Genomic DNA, 17,148 nt, shown 5'->3' on the forward strand with positions numbered 1-17,148 from the left:
CTCCTGGGCGTGGATCGGGTGGAATTCCTGGGGTTCTCCATCGATGCCCAGGGGGTCCACCCCTCTGACGCCAAGCTGCGTGCCATCAGAGATGCTCCAGCGCCCACCAACAAGCAAGAACTCCAGGCCTTCCTCGGCCTCCTAAACTTTTATCATGCTTTTCTCCCCCACAAGGCAGCGGTGGCCGAACCCCTGCATCGGCTTCTAGACAAGAACCGACCCTGGGTGTGGGGCCGCCAGCACGCTAAAGCCTTCCAGGATATCAAGGGCCTCCTGATGTCCAACTCCATCCTTGCTCATTTCGACGAGACCCTGCCCTTGGTCCTTGCATGCGACGCATCCCCTTATGGCGTGGGGGCAGTTCTGGGCCACCGACTCCCTGATGGGACCGAAGTCCCTATCGCGTACTACTCGCGGACCCTCTCGTCGGCGGAGCGGAACTATGCCCAAATCGACAAAGAAGGGTTGGCAGTTGTGGCCGGCGTCAAAAAATTTCATGATTACATCTACGGCCGGCCCTTTACCTTCTATACGGACCACAAACCCCTCTTGGGCCTCTTTGCATCAGACCGGCAGACCCCTCAGGTGTTGTCCCCACGGGTCCTCCGTTGGTCCATTTTTCTAGCCGGCTACACTTACACCCTAGTGCATCGCCCGGGCAAGGCAATGGGCCATGCTGACGCCCTGAGCCGCTTGCCCTTGCCTGACGTGGATCCCGATCCAGCCCCGGCTCATCAGATCCTACTGATGGACATGCTTCCGGACAGGCCATTGCTCGCCCGCGACGTTGCTGCCCGCTCCGCTCGTGACCCAGTCCTCTCCCGTGTCTTGGACTGGGTGGGAAGGGGGTGGCCCAAGGGCTCGACTGGGCCGGAATTTACTCCGTTTGCAGCCCGGAAAGACGAACTATCCACCCACAAAGGCTGCCTACTATGGGGCAACAGAGTCGTCATCCCCAAACCCTTGCAAGACCAAGTGCTTAGAACCCTGCACGAGGCACACCCGGGCATAGTCCGCATGAAGGCTCTCGCACGGAGCTATGTCTGGTGGCCCGGCCTCAATGCAGAAATTGAGGCTTGGGTTAAAAGGTGCCCGACATGCCAGGTGTCAAGGCCTGAACCCCCACGTGGCCCAGTTCAACCATGGGAATCCACCAAAACCCCCTGGTCAAGACTGCATATGGACTTTGCTGGCCCCTTCCATGGGCGGACTCTACTCATACTAGTGGATTCATACTCCAAGTGGTTGGAGGTGGTCCAGGTGCCCTCGCCATCATCGCAGGCGACCATCACGGCTCTGAGGGCCATCTTTGCAACCCGCGGGTTGCTGGAGACCATCGTCACCGACAACGGCACAGCATTCACGTCCGCAGTGTTCCAGGACTTCTTAGCCAGGAACCTCATCAGGCACATTCGCTCTGCCCCGTTCCATCCAGCCACCAACGGCCAGGCAGAGCGGATGGTGCGCACGGCAAAGGAGGCCTTGAACCGTCTGGGCCCCTCAGACTGGCCAAAAGACTTGGCGTGTTTCCTAATGGCCTACCGGACCACACCCACTGCCTCCACAGGTCGCAGTCCAGCCGAACTCCTCATGGGTCGCCGCATCACCACCCTGCTGGACAAGCTGCACCCTGACCGAGCCCCAGACAGGCGACCGGCGCCGGAACACCTTAAAGCCCCCAGAGGGTTCTACCCAGGTGAGACAGTGTGGGCACGGAACTATGCCACCACTGGCCCCGCCTGGCTCCCTGGAAAGGTGGACCACGTCACCGGACCGGTCTCCTATGCAGTGACCTTGGAGGGTGGACATCTCCTGAGGCGACACATCGACCAACTCCGTGGTCGCCTGCCTGCCGGGGAGCCAAGGTTAGAGGCTCCAGATCCGGACAACGTAAGTCCCCGTGAGCCTGACACAGAACAGGGTTCCGTGGAGCCCGCTTCGGCCCAGCAGGAGGAGACCCCCGACCGTGCAGCTGAACCCAGGTCTCCCGGGGCCGCCATCCCAGATGTCTCCAGCTCTGCAGCCGCGGAACCACCAACTGAGTCGGAACGCCCAGTCCCCTCGGAGCTCCGACGCTCGACACGAGACCGCCGCCCTCCGGCATATCTCCAGGACTATGTCACCTGATAGCTGGAACTATGGGGGGAGGGGTGTTGTGTCCTAGGTTCAAATGGAGAACTGTTACTTTTGGAGGGAACTGTTACTTTTGGAGGGAAGCTGAACAAGCCAAGCTTGTACACCTCACCAGGGTTCCAGAGAAGGCCTAAGCGTGCCCAATCAGGGGAAGGATTGAAACATAAGTAGCCAATCAACATCTAGGCTCATACTATACCCTGATAGGCCCTTAGGCCTCTGTAAATAGCCAATCCATGTACATAGTTAAGGTCCAATCAGAAGGGGGCAAGAATTGTATAAAGGAGCGGGAGGTTTGAATAGAGCTCAGTCTGTGTTGTGTTCCTGAAGTAAAGCTTGCTGAAATCACTCTCCGACTCTGGTCTCTTACTGCGTCAACCCCAGTACTTTACAAGCCCTGAAAAGGCTGTAAATCTAGGTTTGCCAGCCTCTAGGTAAGTCCTGGAAAGGGCTGTAAATCTAGGTTTGCCAGCCTCTAGGTGAGTCCTGTTTTACAACCAATCTCTAGCTGGCAGAGATCAGCTCCTCTAGAGAAAATGGCTGCTTTGAAGGGTGGACTCTATGGCATTGTACCATGCTGAGGCCCCTCCTCTCCCAAAACCCACCCTCTCACAGATCCCCCCCCCAGCAAAGTCTCCAACTATTTTCCAACACAGACCTGGTAACCCTAGCTGTGACCCTGCCTTTATTAACAAAAGCCAAAGGTTGAAGGATGGCAATAATGTTGTGGCTGCCTAGCAATCCCCACAACAGCCATTGAGATCTCAGATGGCATTCAATGCTTAAAGGTACAGGCTCTGCTTCTATTATTTTGGAGGGGGAGTTAACTTCCATGCTATAAAAAAAAAATTCAGATTTTTCTGAAAACCTGAGGGTTTTTTCAGTTCTACAGGAAGATCTCTTTTTAATTTGCTGTTTAATTTCTCTTATATGCTTCCCTTCTTACCAGTGGGGACCCAAAGCAGCTTATAATATTCTCTTCCCCTCTATTTTATTATCACAACAACCCTGTAAGGTCAGTTAAGATGAGAGTGAGAGACTAGCCCACCACTACCCAGCAAACTTCCATGGCAGAGTGGAGATTCAAGCAACCACAGTCTCCAAGATCCTAGTCCAACACTAACCACAGTGCCTTGTCTGTTCATGGCTCACAAACAGATGTGACCAAGTTGAGAATTAAATTTATTGATTGCTTAACATTTATTTCGAAGTGAACAAATCTGAATGTTTTTATTTGTCCATATTTGTATATTGTTCTTCCTTTAGAAAGCTCAGAACGATTTCCATGGGGCTCCCTGGTATCTCCCATCTAGGTACTAATCAGGCCAAACTCACTTAGCGTCAACAATCTAGTCATTAGGGGATTCTGAAACCATTAATGAGAACCAAAAATGTATTGGGACCTTTCAAAATAGGAATTTGTGCAGCTATTGAATCTTCTGGGCTTCCCTTTTCACTATCCACTGTCCTTTACCTGGATCATAAACAGGAAAATCAGAAGCAAACTGCTGGCCTGACTTTATAAATTCTAGGGCCATTGATCTAAGGTCTTGAGAGGACCTGAAGGCTGTTAGAGCGGTTTCTCAGTGGAACAGGCTTCCTCAGGAGGTGATGGGCTCTCTTTCTTTGGCGGTTTTTAAGCAGAGGCTAGATGGCCATCTGATAGCAATGCTGATTCTGTGAATGTAGGCAAATCATGAGAAGGTGGGCAGGGAAGGTTGCATCAGTGCTTAGTTCTTGTGGCCCTTTCTTACAAGCCCAGGGAAATGCTATTCACCACTTCGGGGTCAGGAAGCAATTTTTTTCAAGGTCAGTTTTGTCAGGGATTCTGGAGGTGGTTTTTTTTTTGTATTTTGCCTTCTTCTGGGCCTTGAGCAGGTATCACTGAGTGTGTGTGTGGAGCAAGGTATTTGTGAATTTCCTACATTGTGCAGGGGGTTGGACTAGATGACCCTGGAGGTCCCTTCCAACTCTGAAGGCACCATAAGGACCCCAAACTCAGGTGACATTGCTGTGGTAGCACTTGGGAACACTGCTCCATAACATGCTGTGCCAACAATAAGGAAGGAGGCTGTGACAGATGTCAAGGGTACCAGTATCCCTCCCCCTCTCTGGGAATGATTATGATAAAACAGCCTGAGCAGAAGTGTTCCCTATGAGCTCAGATTTGTGGACAACTGCCATAACAAACAAGAAAAATAACATCTGAAAATTCAAGTGGCCAAATGTTTCCTTCTCCCTTTTTTGCTGATGAAATAAAGGTTGCCATTGCATCCAACTGCCATTTCAGCACTCAGACAATGACCACGATGAGGGAAAGGAAGGTTCACAGAGACGTACATTAGATACCTGCATGAAACCCACCCAGTTTCACTGCATTCACACCATGTGAGATCATCAAGAATACTGTCAGCAGTTAATGAAAAATTAAACATAAGAGATAATAGTTTTCAAGAACATAATTTGACCAGTTTCTTATTTAAATCAGAACATAAAAATGAAAGATACCCTCTGAAGCAGTTTAGTGTCACAGAGAGACAAAATTGCAGGTTGGTACTTCTGATCCCACACCACTAAGCAACTTACTGCTGTAGCTCCTGGCTAACCATTCCTTCATTAGATCAATGATTCAGAATGACCAGCTGATGTTTTTTCAGAGTGTGGTAACTGTTATGGGAGGGTCCCTTTATAGCTCTGTTAATAGCCACGACAGCTTGCAGAATTACCCCTGCACAACTGTGGAGAGGGGAGATTTATTTATTTACAAAATTTGAATCCCCTCCTTTCTGTCCTTACAAGGACCACCGAAGTGGCTAACAATTTAAAACATACATAATAAAATTTAAAACTGTTATAACAAAAAATACATCATTAAAACAAAAGAGTTAAAAACAAAATTGAAATACATATAAAGCATAAAACCATTGGACTAGGAAGGAGGGATCATTGAGAGAATGCCAAACAAAACAAAACAAAAGTCTTTGCCCCCTGGAGAAGGGGACAGACAACTCTCCCTGAGGAGGGAGTTCCCGAGCTATGGTGCCATGACTAAGGCGACCCTCTCCGGGGTTGCCATCCGCCTAATCACAAAAGGGAAGGGGCACTCAAAGCAGGGCCTCCAAAGAGATCTATCTATTAGATTTATGAATCGCCCAATCCCTACTGCTGCAGGGCTCTGCACCATAACAATAAAAACATCAAGCTAAAACAATTAAACAGCATTAGAACCACAAATTTAAAAATCAAACAGCGAGTTCTGATTATTTCAGTACAGACTGCTGGCCACTTTGTGGGCGAAGGAAGAGGTTGAGGTGAATATAGAGGACAGAAGAGGAAGTTGCCAGCCAAGATGGCAACTGTTGCTGTCTTCAACCAAAAGCCTGGTGGAACATCTCCGCCGTGCTGGCCCTGCAGAATTGTATGAAGTCCCATAGGGCCCTGATGGTGTTTGGTAGAGAGTTCCACCAGGTTGGGGCCAGATCTGAAAACGCCCTGATCCTGGTCGAGAGCAGCCAGTTTTCTTTGGGGCTGGGGATCACCAGCAATTGCTGTCTGAGAAGTGTAGCACTGCCTATTATGATCAGACAGGTTCATAAATCATTAGGCAGTTCTTCAGGTATGTTGGTCCTAAACACTAGAGGGCTTTGAAGGTCAAGACCAGCACCTTGAATTATGCCCATAAACAAACTAAAAGCCAGCACAGATGGGCCAAGGTTGGAGTGATATGATCGCTGCAACTCACTCCAGTCAGCATCCTGGCTGCAGTTTCTGAACACTTTTCACCCCAATACAGAAAGCATTGCAGTAAACTAATCTGGATGTAAGCAGGTCACAGTGGCTGGATCTTTTCTGCCCAGAAAAGGCTACAGCTGCCTAACCAGTCAAACCTGATAAAAGGCACTCTTGGCCACCACTGCCACCAGCTAATACAGGTATGGGTCAAAGAGCACTCCCAGACTACAGATCGATTCATTCAAGATGAGTGCCTTGAAGAACGGATGACACTTTAAATCCCAAATCAGATATTTCACCCATCAGTAGCACTTCTGTCTTATCAGGATTAAGCTTCAGTTTATTAACACATATCCACTCCAAAACTGCCTCCAGGCTCTGGTTGAGTGTTTCTTCAGCCTCCCTGGGATCAGATGGAAGAGTAAGCTACAGCTGAGTGTCGTCCACATATTGGTGACAACCCAATCCAAATCTCCAGATAACCTGAACCAGCTGTTTCAAGTAGATGTTAGAACATAAGGGGCAAGATGGAATCTTATAGGACCCCATGGGTCAAAGGCCAAGGTCCCCCAGCATCGCCTTCTGAAACCCACCTTCCAGGTTAGGACCAGAACCACTGAAGAATGGTGCCTCTCAATCTCAGACCCTGGCCCCACTAATGACCTCCTGATGGCCCCTGAGTTTTCACCACTGTGTGACAGAGTGTTGGACTGGATGGGCCATTGACCTAATCCAACATGTGTTCTCTATGTTCTTAAACAGGCAGTTCAGAAGGATACCATGACTGATGATATTGAAAGCCACTGAGAAGTCCAGGAGAATCAACAGAGTTGCACTCCCTCCGTCTGTCTTTTGGTGCAAGTCATCCATCAAGCCAACCGAGGCTGTTTCAGTCCCATATCCAGACGAGAAACCAGACTGGAAGGGATCTAAACAATTTGCCTCATCCAGGAAGGCTTGGAGTTGTTCAGCTGTTATTTATTCAATCACTTGCTCAAAGATGAAGCATTTGAGACTTCCTGAGTTAAGGACAGGCTTCTTTTAGAAGTAGACCCAACACAGCCTGTTTCAGTGCTGGAGCAATCACCCCATCTTTCAAGGAAGCATTAACCACTTATTGAACCCAGTCAGCCAGTTCCTCCCCAGAAGATTTAACTAAGGGCAAGAGTCATACAAGCAGGTGCAAGCTTCATACCTCCAAGAATCCTATCCATACTCTCATTACTGAATAAACTGAAAAGTACCCCACACAATTGGACAAGCTAGCACCCTCCAATTCCCACACAATTGGACAAGCTGGCACCCTCTAACTCCCACACAACTGGACAAGCTGGCACCCTCTAACTCCCACACAACTGGACAAGCTGGCACCCTTGCCTCTTATGTTCTAACATCTGCTTGAAACAGCTGGTTCAGGTTATCTGGAGATTTGGATTGGGTTGTCACCAATATGTGGATGACACTCAGCTCTGACACTCAGCACGGCTAACATAGAGTCCAAGTCAGAACAGATGTGAGAGATTTTATCCACAAAGTGCTAAGCAAAATGGCCACAGTGGGCCACCAACCAGTCTACCTCCTCTGGCAAGCCAGACCCAACAGGCCTCTAACCACCAAGAAAGTTCAGCTGGCCTACATTTTCCAGATGCAATGGTAGAGGGAGAGTGTTGGTTTTTGCTACTATCACTGCAATGGAGTAAGCTTTACAATGAGTTTTTGTCCCTGTCTTATCAGATTCTGCTCAAGTCGTCCTCCACTGTAGCTCTAGCCAAAGGCCAAGGGGCTGAACAGCAAGCCCCCAGCATCACCTCCTGAAACCTTAAACTCCCCCAGCATCACCTTGTATTTTCATTGCCCACAGTCCCTCAGTAAACCAAGAGGCTACCTCAAGCTCTAACTTCTGAGAAAGGGAGCCTGGGAGTGATTGTGTCAACTACCCAGGTCATTTCCTCATTCTGGAGGTCAACCAGGGCATTGACGGGAGCATCAGCCACAGCAACAGGAAAATCCCCTAGAGCCATCAGAAAAACATTTAGATCCATCGGACTCTGGGGGTGGATCATCTTAATAGATCCCCTTGCCCTTGCAGAGTCTTGGTATCCCTGTAAGTCTAAACCCAGGCAGGTAGCGATCTATCCACAAGAAAGGAACCATTGTCAGTGTGTGTATGTGTGAACAAATGAGCAGGTTTGAGTTTGGACACAAAGGAAAGCAGACAGAGCTGGGAACTGATTGGAAATCCTTAGAGTTTCTCTCTTCCTCTCTCTCTTTGGGGATCTGTGCAGGGCTAGTAGATCTGCTGTGCTGCCTCTTTACTGCCCCCTCTTGTATGTGAAGCTCTGACTCACAAAAGCTTATGCTAGAATAGAGGTTGTTAATCTTTAAGGTGCTATTGGACACATGCTAAGTCTCTAGTGTTCTTCACCAAATGGAACCAACTCAAGCAGCCTTGCTCTGAAACTTCTCTCCCACTTTCTCCAGCTTTATGGAAGAAAGAGCACCACACTGTATCCCCATGATTTGAGATGGAACTGCTATGAAAAACAAACATTACTAACATTTTAACATAATAATCATAGCTCTCCTCCAAGATTTAAGGAAACAGCAAGAGGCTATTACCATGTGCAAAGTTCCCATTCCAGATTGAGGAAAAATTCAACACTGAGAATTAACCTGCAATAGCAGGAGTATTACCAGATAGCTATGTCATTCCATAACTCTAGATCAGACCTCCCCGCAACCCAATAGTACAACTAACACTATAAATTAAGAGGCAGCAGGCAAGGAGAAGGTGTACTCATCTCAAGACTTGTTTTTCATAACTTGTTCGTTTAAAAATAATCCTCCTGGGAGAGTGAAGGCAGAAAGGAAACCGAGCAGTAAAACATTCCATGCTGAGATAGTGTTGTTCAAAAAGATGATTTTAGTTTTCAACTATACCTCCAGCTGCTATTACTGGGAACTTTAATACATGTTGTTGTTATGCTTACAGTTTGTATGGTACACCCAGAAAAGTTGTCATTTCAAATATTCACCATATCAAACATTACAAAATTGGGGTAGGCAACCAGGGACATTTTGTATGAATTCAGGATATTTATTAAGAACTTCTCTCTCTGTCTTTCTCTCTGTCTGTCTGTCTGTCTCTCTCTCTCTCTTATTTCCTGCTATTTATTCTCTACCTGAAGCCACAGGCTTGTGATAGTCCAGAACAAACCAGTTGTTGTAGAAATGACAATTTCATAGAGCCGGGGTGGCCAACAGTAGCTCTCCAGATGTTTTTTGCCTACAACTCCCAACAGCCCCAGCCAGCATGGCCAATGGCTGGGGTTGATGGGAGTTGTAGGCAAAAAACATCTGGAGAGCTACCGTTGGCCACCCCATCACAGAGTATGAAGAGCGCAGGAAACAAGGATACAGAAATATTTCTCATGTAAAATGCTTTTACCAGTAGGATAAATGGATAAGCAACAGAGAAAATATGGGATATTATATCCTAATTCTAATTAGCTGCAGCTGTACATCACAACTCCACTTACAGGGATGAACTGCAACATGAATGCTATGCATTCTGGAGCCCAAGGTTACAAAGAACCAGAAACTGCATTTGGTTGAGGCTGTACTCTGATAGTATTTCCGTTTCCGTTCTAAATTCTTAGCTTGGTGGTGGTAACTAACTACCACTCTTCACTTCCACTTTAACAGCTTCTGCCCAAATACTCCTGGGGAAAATAAAATGCTTCTTGCTGATTTCATGGCATGAGATCACAAACTGCTGATATTTGGTTACATATACTCCAACCTCAGTGAATGTCACAAAGGAACAAAAAGCTGAAACCACACTCATAAGCCCCCGCCACAACAACTCAGAAGCAGTAAGATGTCAGCAGACAGCCAATTAAGGGGAAGATATTAGTTATGGCTTGAAGCAAGGCCCTCTACAATTCTTAGGGTTGCCTAGTATCTGGTTTTGAACTGGCCACTTTGGTATGCAAGCTTTTTGCCCAGTAAATAAATACAGAAAGTTTCACACCAGCAAAATCAGAATAAAGTAAGCGTTCAGAAAAAGATTATCTGGATTACCCAGTTTCCTCAGATCTGGGAAGCTGAGTAGAGCTGGCCCTGACTAGTATTTGGATGGGAGAACTCCAAGGAATGCCAGTCATGACACAGAGGCAGGCAATGGAAAACTACCTCAGAACATCTCTGGCCTTGAAAACCCTAAGAGGTCGCCATAAATCAGCTGTGACTTGATGGCACTTTCCACTACCAACAGAGAACAACCCTATTTTCAAATATAGATCACCATGATATGAGAGTGTACTCTCCAGTAGTTACCAGACAAGAGAGAAGAAATTTACTTCCAAGATGGATCTTGAGGGGGGGGGGGGGGAGAGTTCTGCTATGTCCTGAACAGATTGTAATAGAGCATATAACATCATAACTGCAGAGCAATTCTTTGGCTATAAAAAACTGATTTGAGTAACGTTTTAAAATAAAAACTGTCTATGTTCTTTTAAATATATAAAGATCCAAATGGTTCTTGAAAGGGTTTTTTTAAAAAGGTAGGCATCCCACCAGAAGAAAGGGAGTGGCAAAGGAAGGAAGGAAAAAATGAATGCAGAATGAGAAATAGATGCATGTGTCATTTGTGATGCAAAGCTGGAGAGAAACAGGGTTCACCCCGATGAGACATGAAACATGCTGGTTCCTCTGGACATTCCATGTTTTTCGAAAAGAGGGGGGGGGTTTAAGTCAGAGAAATAAGAAACTGCTCCCACCATCTAGTCTTTTGTCAGTTTCTTCCTTGATCCTATACAGATGCAACACTGCAGATCCTTGCATATCTAGGTTTGCAAATTGAATAGATACAATCTTCCCCTCCTTTCTTTTCCTGTTAACTAGGAGTTTGTGATAGATGGCAGCCAGGGTCAACACAAAACACATTTCCTTGGTTTACAACCCCAACTGAAACAATGAATTCAATCACAAGATGCACATCCAAAGCAAAACTGTGGTTAATAACACCTAGATGGCATGTCAGGGCCTTGCAGTTCACAAAAATACTACAAGCTGAAATTGTGCAGCAGCAGAATTGAAGGGACAAGCTGAGAACATGACCTACCAATAAGGTGAATTTAAAGCTTCTCTCCACAAGTGGTATAAATTATACTCAGAAATACCACAAATGTTCCTTCTCAAAACTGAGGAATAAATTGGGAGTTAGGAATGAGACATGAGGTGTTGCATGACAGAACCTTAGCAGCAAGGCAGGTATGTCCCAAACCATATTCCAAATTTAGAAGACAAATACCACTATGATAAATTTCATCTTACAAATTAATGCTGGTCAGCTGACCATCACCACATTAAACACAAATAATACAAAAGGGATTGAAAACACTGAAGTCATTAGTTTCTTTTGTGTCTCTATAGGCTTAGGCTGCACTGACAGACAGACCTTTATTGGCATAGTAAAAAAACCCCTAAGCAACATTTGAGATCCATATGGCTACACTGTTTAAATGCTCTTGCCTTGATTCAGTTTATACCTTAATAATGGTCCTTTTGTATACATTTTTTTACTTTGCTGCTCTGCTTTAACTGACCTTCCAATTGTGCTAGTGAATGAGTTTCCCAGAGTACTGCAAGTATGCCCTTCGTATACCAGAATCCAGTTACCAGCACAGTATTAAAGTCACTCTACAAAAGCAACATTGGAAGCAAATGCAAACTTCAAGCACTGCAAACTTCAAACGATAATGGATACTCTTATGAGTGCACATGACATTTGAAAATACATTCATGGAGATGGAAGATAAGATACCAACAGTGAGGAGCCACCATGGGAGTAGTACCCAGAAAAGAGGGAAAGGAAGCTGCTTAGGGAACTGAAGCTTCTCCCAGTGGTAGCTTTGGAGAGACTGGAAGGGGAATCAGTAGGCACAGTAGCTAGAACACTACAGTTGGGAGATCCTAGATTCACATCCCATCTCAACTTGCTATTGAAGATGATGAAGAAAATGATAGGAAATGATATTGGAGTCTCAGAGCAGTCACAATCTCCTTTACCTCCTCCCCCCCCCCGCCACAACAGACATCCTGTGAGGTGGGTGGGACTGAGAGAGCTCTCACAGCAGCTGCCCTTTCAAGGACAACTCCTACAAGAGCTATGGCTGAACCAAGGCCATTCCAGCAGCTGCAAGTGGAGGAGTGGGGAATCAAACCCGGTTCTCCCAGATAACAGTTCAGGCACTTAACCACTACACCAAACTGGCTCTCTGCTTAATTATTGCAGCTCTGTGCTGGGAAATTGACAGTATCATCCTAAGCAGAGTAACAACCTTCTGAGGCCTCTAAAGTCAGGGATCTTAGAACAGGGTACCTTTACTTAGGATAGCACTGTTGGCCTCATCAGGGTACTCCAGACTAGGAGGAAGGAACTTGGCCCAAGCCACCAGTTTTTCGTGGCAGCTTATAAGATTCGTCAGTTGATGACAACTAGATACGTTCATTTAATGGTCTTGGCTGACGGTCTATGGAAATTATTTTAAATTAATCTAATCAATATAGAACATTTAATAAGATGAGTGTTTTTGAATTTTATATGCAACTGTATATGTATTTATTAAGCCGGGGACGTGTTTCTGAATTTATGGGTAAACATTTCATTTTGTGCTGGTCAAAGACTGTTTCATAAATATTGACTGACTGAGCTTCATTCTTGAGTGAAGAAGAGACTGAAGTCCCTGGCAGTCTTTGGGCTGATTCTTACTTTTTGTTTCATATTTGATGGGTCCCTTTAAATTTACTCTAATACTCTAAGGCAGGGGTGTTGAACTCATTTGCCATGAGGGCAGGATTTGACATAAATGAGACCTTGTCGGGCTGGTCCATGTGTGTCATAAAACGTAATGCCAGGTAGCGGAGATATAAACTTGGTAAAGGACACAGACAAACACAAAGATTTCTTTAAAACTTAAAATATGCTTAAAAGATTAGCAGTCTTGCAATATTTTGTTTCACAGTTTCTGATAACTGACACCTCTTGCTCTGAATTATTGCATCAAAATCTGGAGACAATGTCTGTGCTGTAGCAATCTTGCTGTTTAGGTGTGTTTCTGTAAGTTGCAAATCTACTTTTGATTTATTGACATTCATTACAGAAATCTCATGATCAATGCTTTGAGCCTAAGACCAGAGGAAAACATGAAATGGCTCGGTATTGCAAGCTTTTGTACATAAGGTGCTTCATGTGCTGGTCAGCCAATGGAGAATATAGAGGCTTTGCTCTGTAGCTCCTGTGTGATTGAGCAAGCCTGATAAAACAAGCTGTGATGCAGAAGGAAACATGAGAAAGAGAAGGAAGATGACTGTGAGTTGCTTGCAGGCCTGATGGGAGCCCTTTGGGGACCTGATCCAGCCCTCGGGCCGCACATTTGACATCCCTGCTCGGAGGAGCAGTTTGATTGTTTCACATATGCCTCTTCGAAGAATTATAAAGGGCAGGACCTCGCCAAATTTTACACACACACCTTTCAGACATAATATGTGTATTATGTACTGGGGGCATCCATGCATCAGTACAAAATGTATCACAAAGAACATCCTTTTCACTCTGTGGGGTTGTTGCAAAATTAACATGTCAATCTCAGTTCCTCCCTGCATCTGGGATCACCAAGAACTCTATTTGCAAAACAACAATGTGATACTAACCAATGTTCAAGGGTTGTTCTTTTTTAAAGGGCAGGGTAAGTATAGATAAATGTGGGGAGTTTACCTGGGCATCCAAAAGAATAAATAATAAGCAATATGTTATAAAGCTTTACTCCACAATTAGAAGAAACAGAAACGAAGAGAATCCAAAATGGCTACAGTAATTCATGCAACGGTCACCTCAAGAACAGACTACTGTAATGCCCTCTACATGGGGCTGCCCTTGACTCAGACCCAGAAGCTGCAACTGGTGCAGAATGCTGCGGCCAGGTTGGTACTGCAGCTGCCTTTATGGGTGCACATCCAACCTGCACTGGAGACACTGCACTAGTTGCCTGTTGTGTTTTGAGCCCGGTTCAAAGTGCTGGTTATGACCTTTAAAGCCCTATATGGCTTGGGACCTGTCTACTTTCAGGACTGCCTTTCCCCATATGAACCCCAGAGAGCACTACGATCAAGCTTGTTAAATCTGTTAAAAATCCCCAGGCTAAAGAATGCCCGTTTGACCACTACAAGGGCAAGAGCCTTTTCCGTGGCTGCGCCTGCCACAATTCCACAGGGCCTGAAAGACATATTTGTTCAGGCGGGCTTTTAATAACTAAATGGAGGTACTTTTAACATCTATGGGGGTGTACCAGCTACCACACAATATCATCACAAATTAATTCAAAGCAGACAGAATGCCATCTGAACTGTATTCAAACTGTTTTAATATTTTAATGTTTTAATGATGTTTTATTGCTATGATGTGAATCTGTCCTCGAATTGTGACTATTGTTAGCCACCCTGAGCCCGTTTGGGAAGGGGAGGATACAAGTGCAATAAATAAATAATAAAGTAAATTTGCAATTTACAGAAACACACCTGAACAGCATACTCAAGATTGCTACAGCACAGGCATGGGGAGGGGGTGTGTGAGTGAAGAAAGCAGGTCTGAAGCCAGGAGAAGACTATCACTGAAGATTACACTCCGTGATTTAGCTTACTATCCTTTAGCCCTGCCAAATCACTCCAAAAGGTCTTTTCTCCTTTATTTCCCATCAGTGCCACTACAATCCTTTTCACATAAAAGAAAAGGAAATTTTACTACAGGCACTGATAGGTTCTGAAGACAACTTCCATCCATACTGGTTACCTGAGAGGTTTGCAAAAGAGGGTCTTGCAGCACCTTAAAGATTATGCCACAATAAATCTGTTCTTTTTTTTTTTCTTTTTCCAAAGCTGCCACAAGTATCTGTTGTTGTTTTTCTGTAACAGACTAGTCTGGCTGCCCCTCTGGAATCGGAAAGGTTTGACTGGCTGTATATGTGCATCCCATTCTATAAAAGCAGCTTCAAGCTTCACAAACAACAGGGGAAGAAAATCTTTATAGAGAAAATAATACGCCGTTTTCTAGCTGAACACCTTCTAAAATGTAATGACAAAAAATAAACCCCAGCATTTGTGACTGGCAATAACAATTGTATTTGCGTAGTGACATGATATTCTGAAAAAGCAAGATCCAGTTAAAAAGGGGAAGGGGGAGGGGTGATGAAAAGAGCTTACCCAGACTTCCAAATCCACAGGCTTGGCAACAGACAAGGAAAAAGAGAAAAGAGGAAAGAAAGAGAAGGAAAAAAGTCAGTGATTTATGGAAGCTGCCTGCTGCTATACAATATAGCTCTTAACATGACATACATGGGGGGGGGGGGTGTCTTTTTAAAAATGACAAGCATTTTTAACAATGATGCTAAGTCCCCTGTTGGTTACTGTCCTGTAAAGAAAAAACCACAAAAATGGACCACAACTGTGTGTGGGAAAATTCACAATGGATGCTGCATAGCATCCCTTGTGGAATATATTCTAAGCAAAAGAGAGTACATAACTGCCAGATTCATGTAGCAATGCAAGGCACCGCACTATGCTGCAACATAAAATACGATTTCAGCAACTGCATAAGAAGGATGGGGTCGTGCCACTTATACTGAAAGGAGAAGCACTGGAAGGCATGATGCTTGCAGCCTTCATGAGAAGATCCGTTTGCCTTCCTCAGAGACAGCTGTAGGTAATTGTGGTGATTAACAACACATATTGAACGCTAGAAAATATCAAAGTGCATCCAGCCCAACTACCTGCAATTCCAGGATACTGCAGACTCAAAAATCTCCTCGCTCAAAGTCTATTGCCTTAAGAGGGAAAAAAAGAAGGGCTTCTTGGGGCTGTTAGCCATATCAGCTAAGAAACATTCCTGATAATCCATCTAAACAATCTTTGTTGCAGCTTGAACCTATCAATTCTTGTCCTCAACCACATTAACTGCTGTTGTCCTCCTCTGCTGCAGCTTTTTATATATGGAAAGTGCTAGCCCATTTCTTCTCCTCAGGAGCCAGTACCTACTACCAAGCCATTCCACACAACACTGTATGCAACCACACAGAGAAGATTAGTATGAATATGCTGCAATCCTTTTTCCAGGAATTGCGCCTCTTTTTCAAGAAACTTTAGCCCTAGAAATACTTCTGCACATGAGCAAAGTCAGCTCACACTAACCTTCCTCTACAGGGTCAGCTGCATACACAGTGGAAGAGGGTTTTCATAGGGGCCTCAAGAAAAAACACAACCTGTGCTTTCACCCACTTCACTTATAGAACTATGCTAGAGGACTTTGAATTAGCAGGATGGTCCTATTTTCAGCTAGACATTTGTTATACAGCCAAACTGGTGCCTAGCTGTCTTTGTCCTCCCCCACCCCCTTTTCTTAGCAAGCTAGTTATTTAAGGACTTCACAGTGTAGCCACACAGACTGCAAAGAGCTCAAACTACTCACAAAATAAATTGCAACACACAAACACACACACACACACACACACTTTTTATTATTTTTTTTAACTAAAGCTATAACCTAGCAGCAGCAGAGTAAGTACACGACAATAAACATCTCTCATGCTCATAAACATCCTGGCTTCTGACTGAGATGTTTATGGGGAAGGCAGAGCACTCACTTGTTGTCAAGGGCTGCTGAGTCTCCCATACTTCTTGGGGCTATACTCACTCGGCAGCCTATTCTTTAAGTGGTAACTTCTTCTGAAGACCAGCTTTATTATCACGATTATTTATCAGAGGAGGACTGGCGAGGTAGGACAAATGTTCTCGTTGGCTATAGTTCAAAGTGGGAGCCAGCAGAAAGGCACAAAAGGACTCCCCTGTTGATAGGATCTGCTGTCATTTTAACAGCACTGAGAAGCTACCCAAGGACGCTGAAGAATTATGTGAAACTGGCAGCACATTGCCTGACTGACCTCTTGCCCTCCTTCTAAATGTATATAGATCACACAGGAGTGCCAATTTCCTCTATTTCCACAGAGAACAAGGATAATCCACTATTAGTCTCCACTAAGACAACACACACACACACACATGGATATTCCCCGGAAATCAATAACTTGATCATGACAGCGGTCTGGCACTAACAATGTGTTTTTCCCCCTATCCGTATTTAGAGTCTGGACATATACTTTGCTGTCTATATTTGGACCACTTCTCAGTCAGATATCAGTAGGCAGGCAATGAAATTAGCATTTCGTTGAG

At 45.2% G+C, this 17,148-nt stretch overlaps 1 protein-coding gene across 2 annotated transcripts in view; it reads right to left on the bottom strand.

Annotated features, from left to right (window-relative positions):
- CHCHD6 (coiled-coil-helix-coiled-coil-helix domain containing 6) overlaps window positions 1-17,148 on the bottom strand; it is a 366,636-nt gene that overhangs the window by 227,051 nt on the left and 122,437 nt on the right. The window contains exon 5 of one of the 2 annotated variants that reach the window (XM_060239694.1): window positions 15,127-15,147. The exons of the other annotated variant lie outside the window; for it this stretch is intronic. Within the exon in view, the coding sequence (XP_060095677.1) occupies window positions 15,127-15,147 (21 nt within the window). The remainder of the gene's footprint in view (window positions 1-15,126; window positions 15,148-17,148) is intronic. 2 annotated transcript variants of the gene reach the window in all.

Source organism: Heteronotia binoei, chromosome 5 (genome assembly GCF_032191835.1).
Source record: "Heteronotia binoei isolate CCM8104 ecotype False Entrance Well chromosome 5, APGP_CSIRO_Hbin_v1, whole genome shotgun sequence".
NCBI classification, from domain to species: domain Eukaryota; kingdom Metazoa; phylum Chordata; class Lepidosauria; order Squamata; family Gekkonidae; genus Heteronotia; species Heteronotia binoei.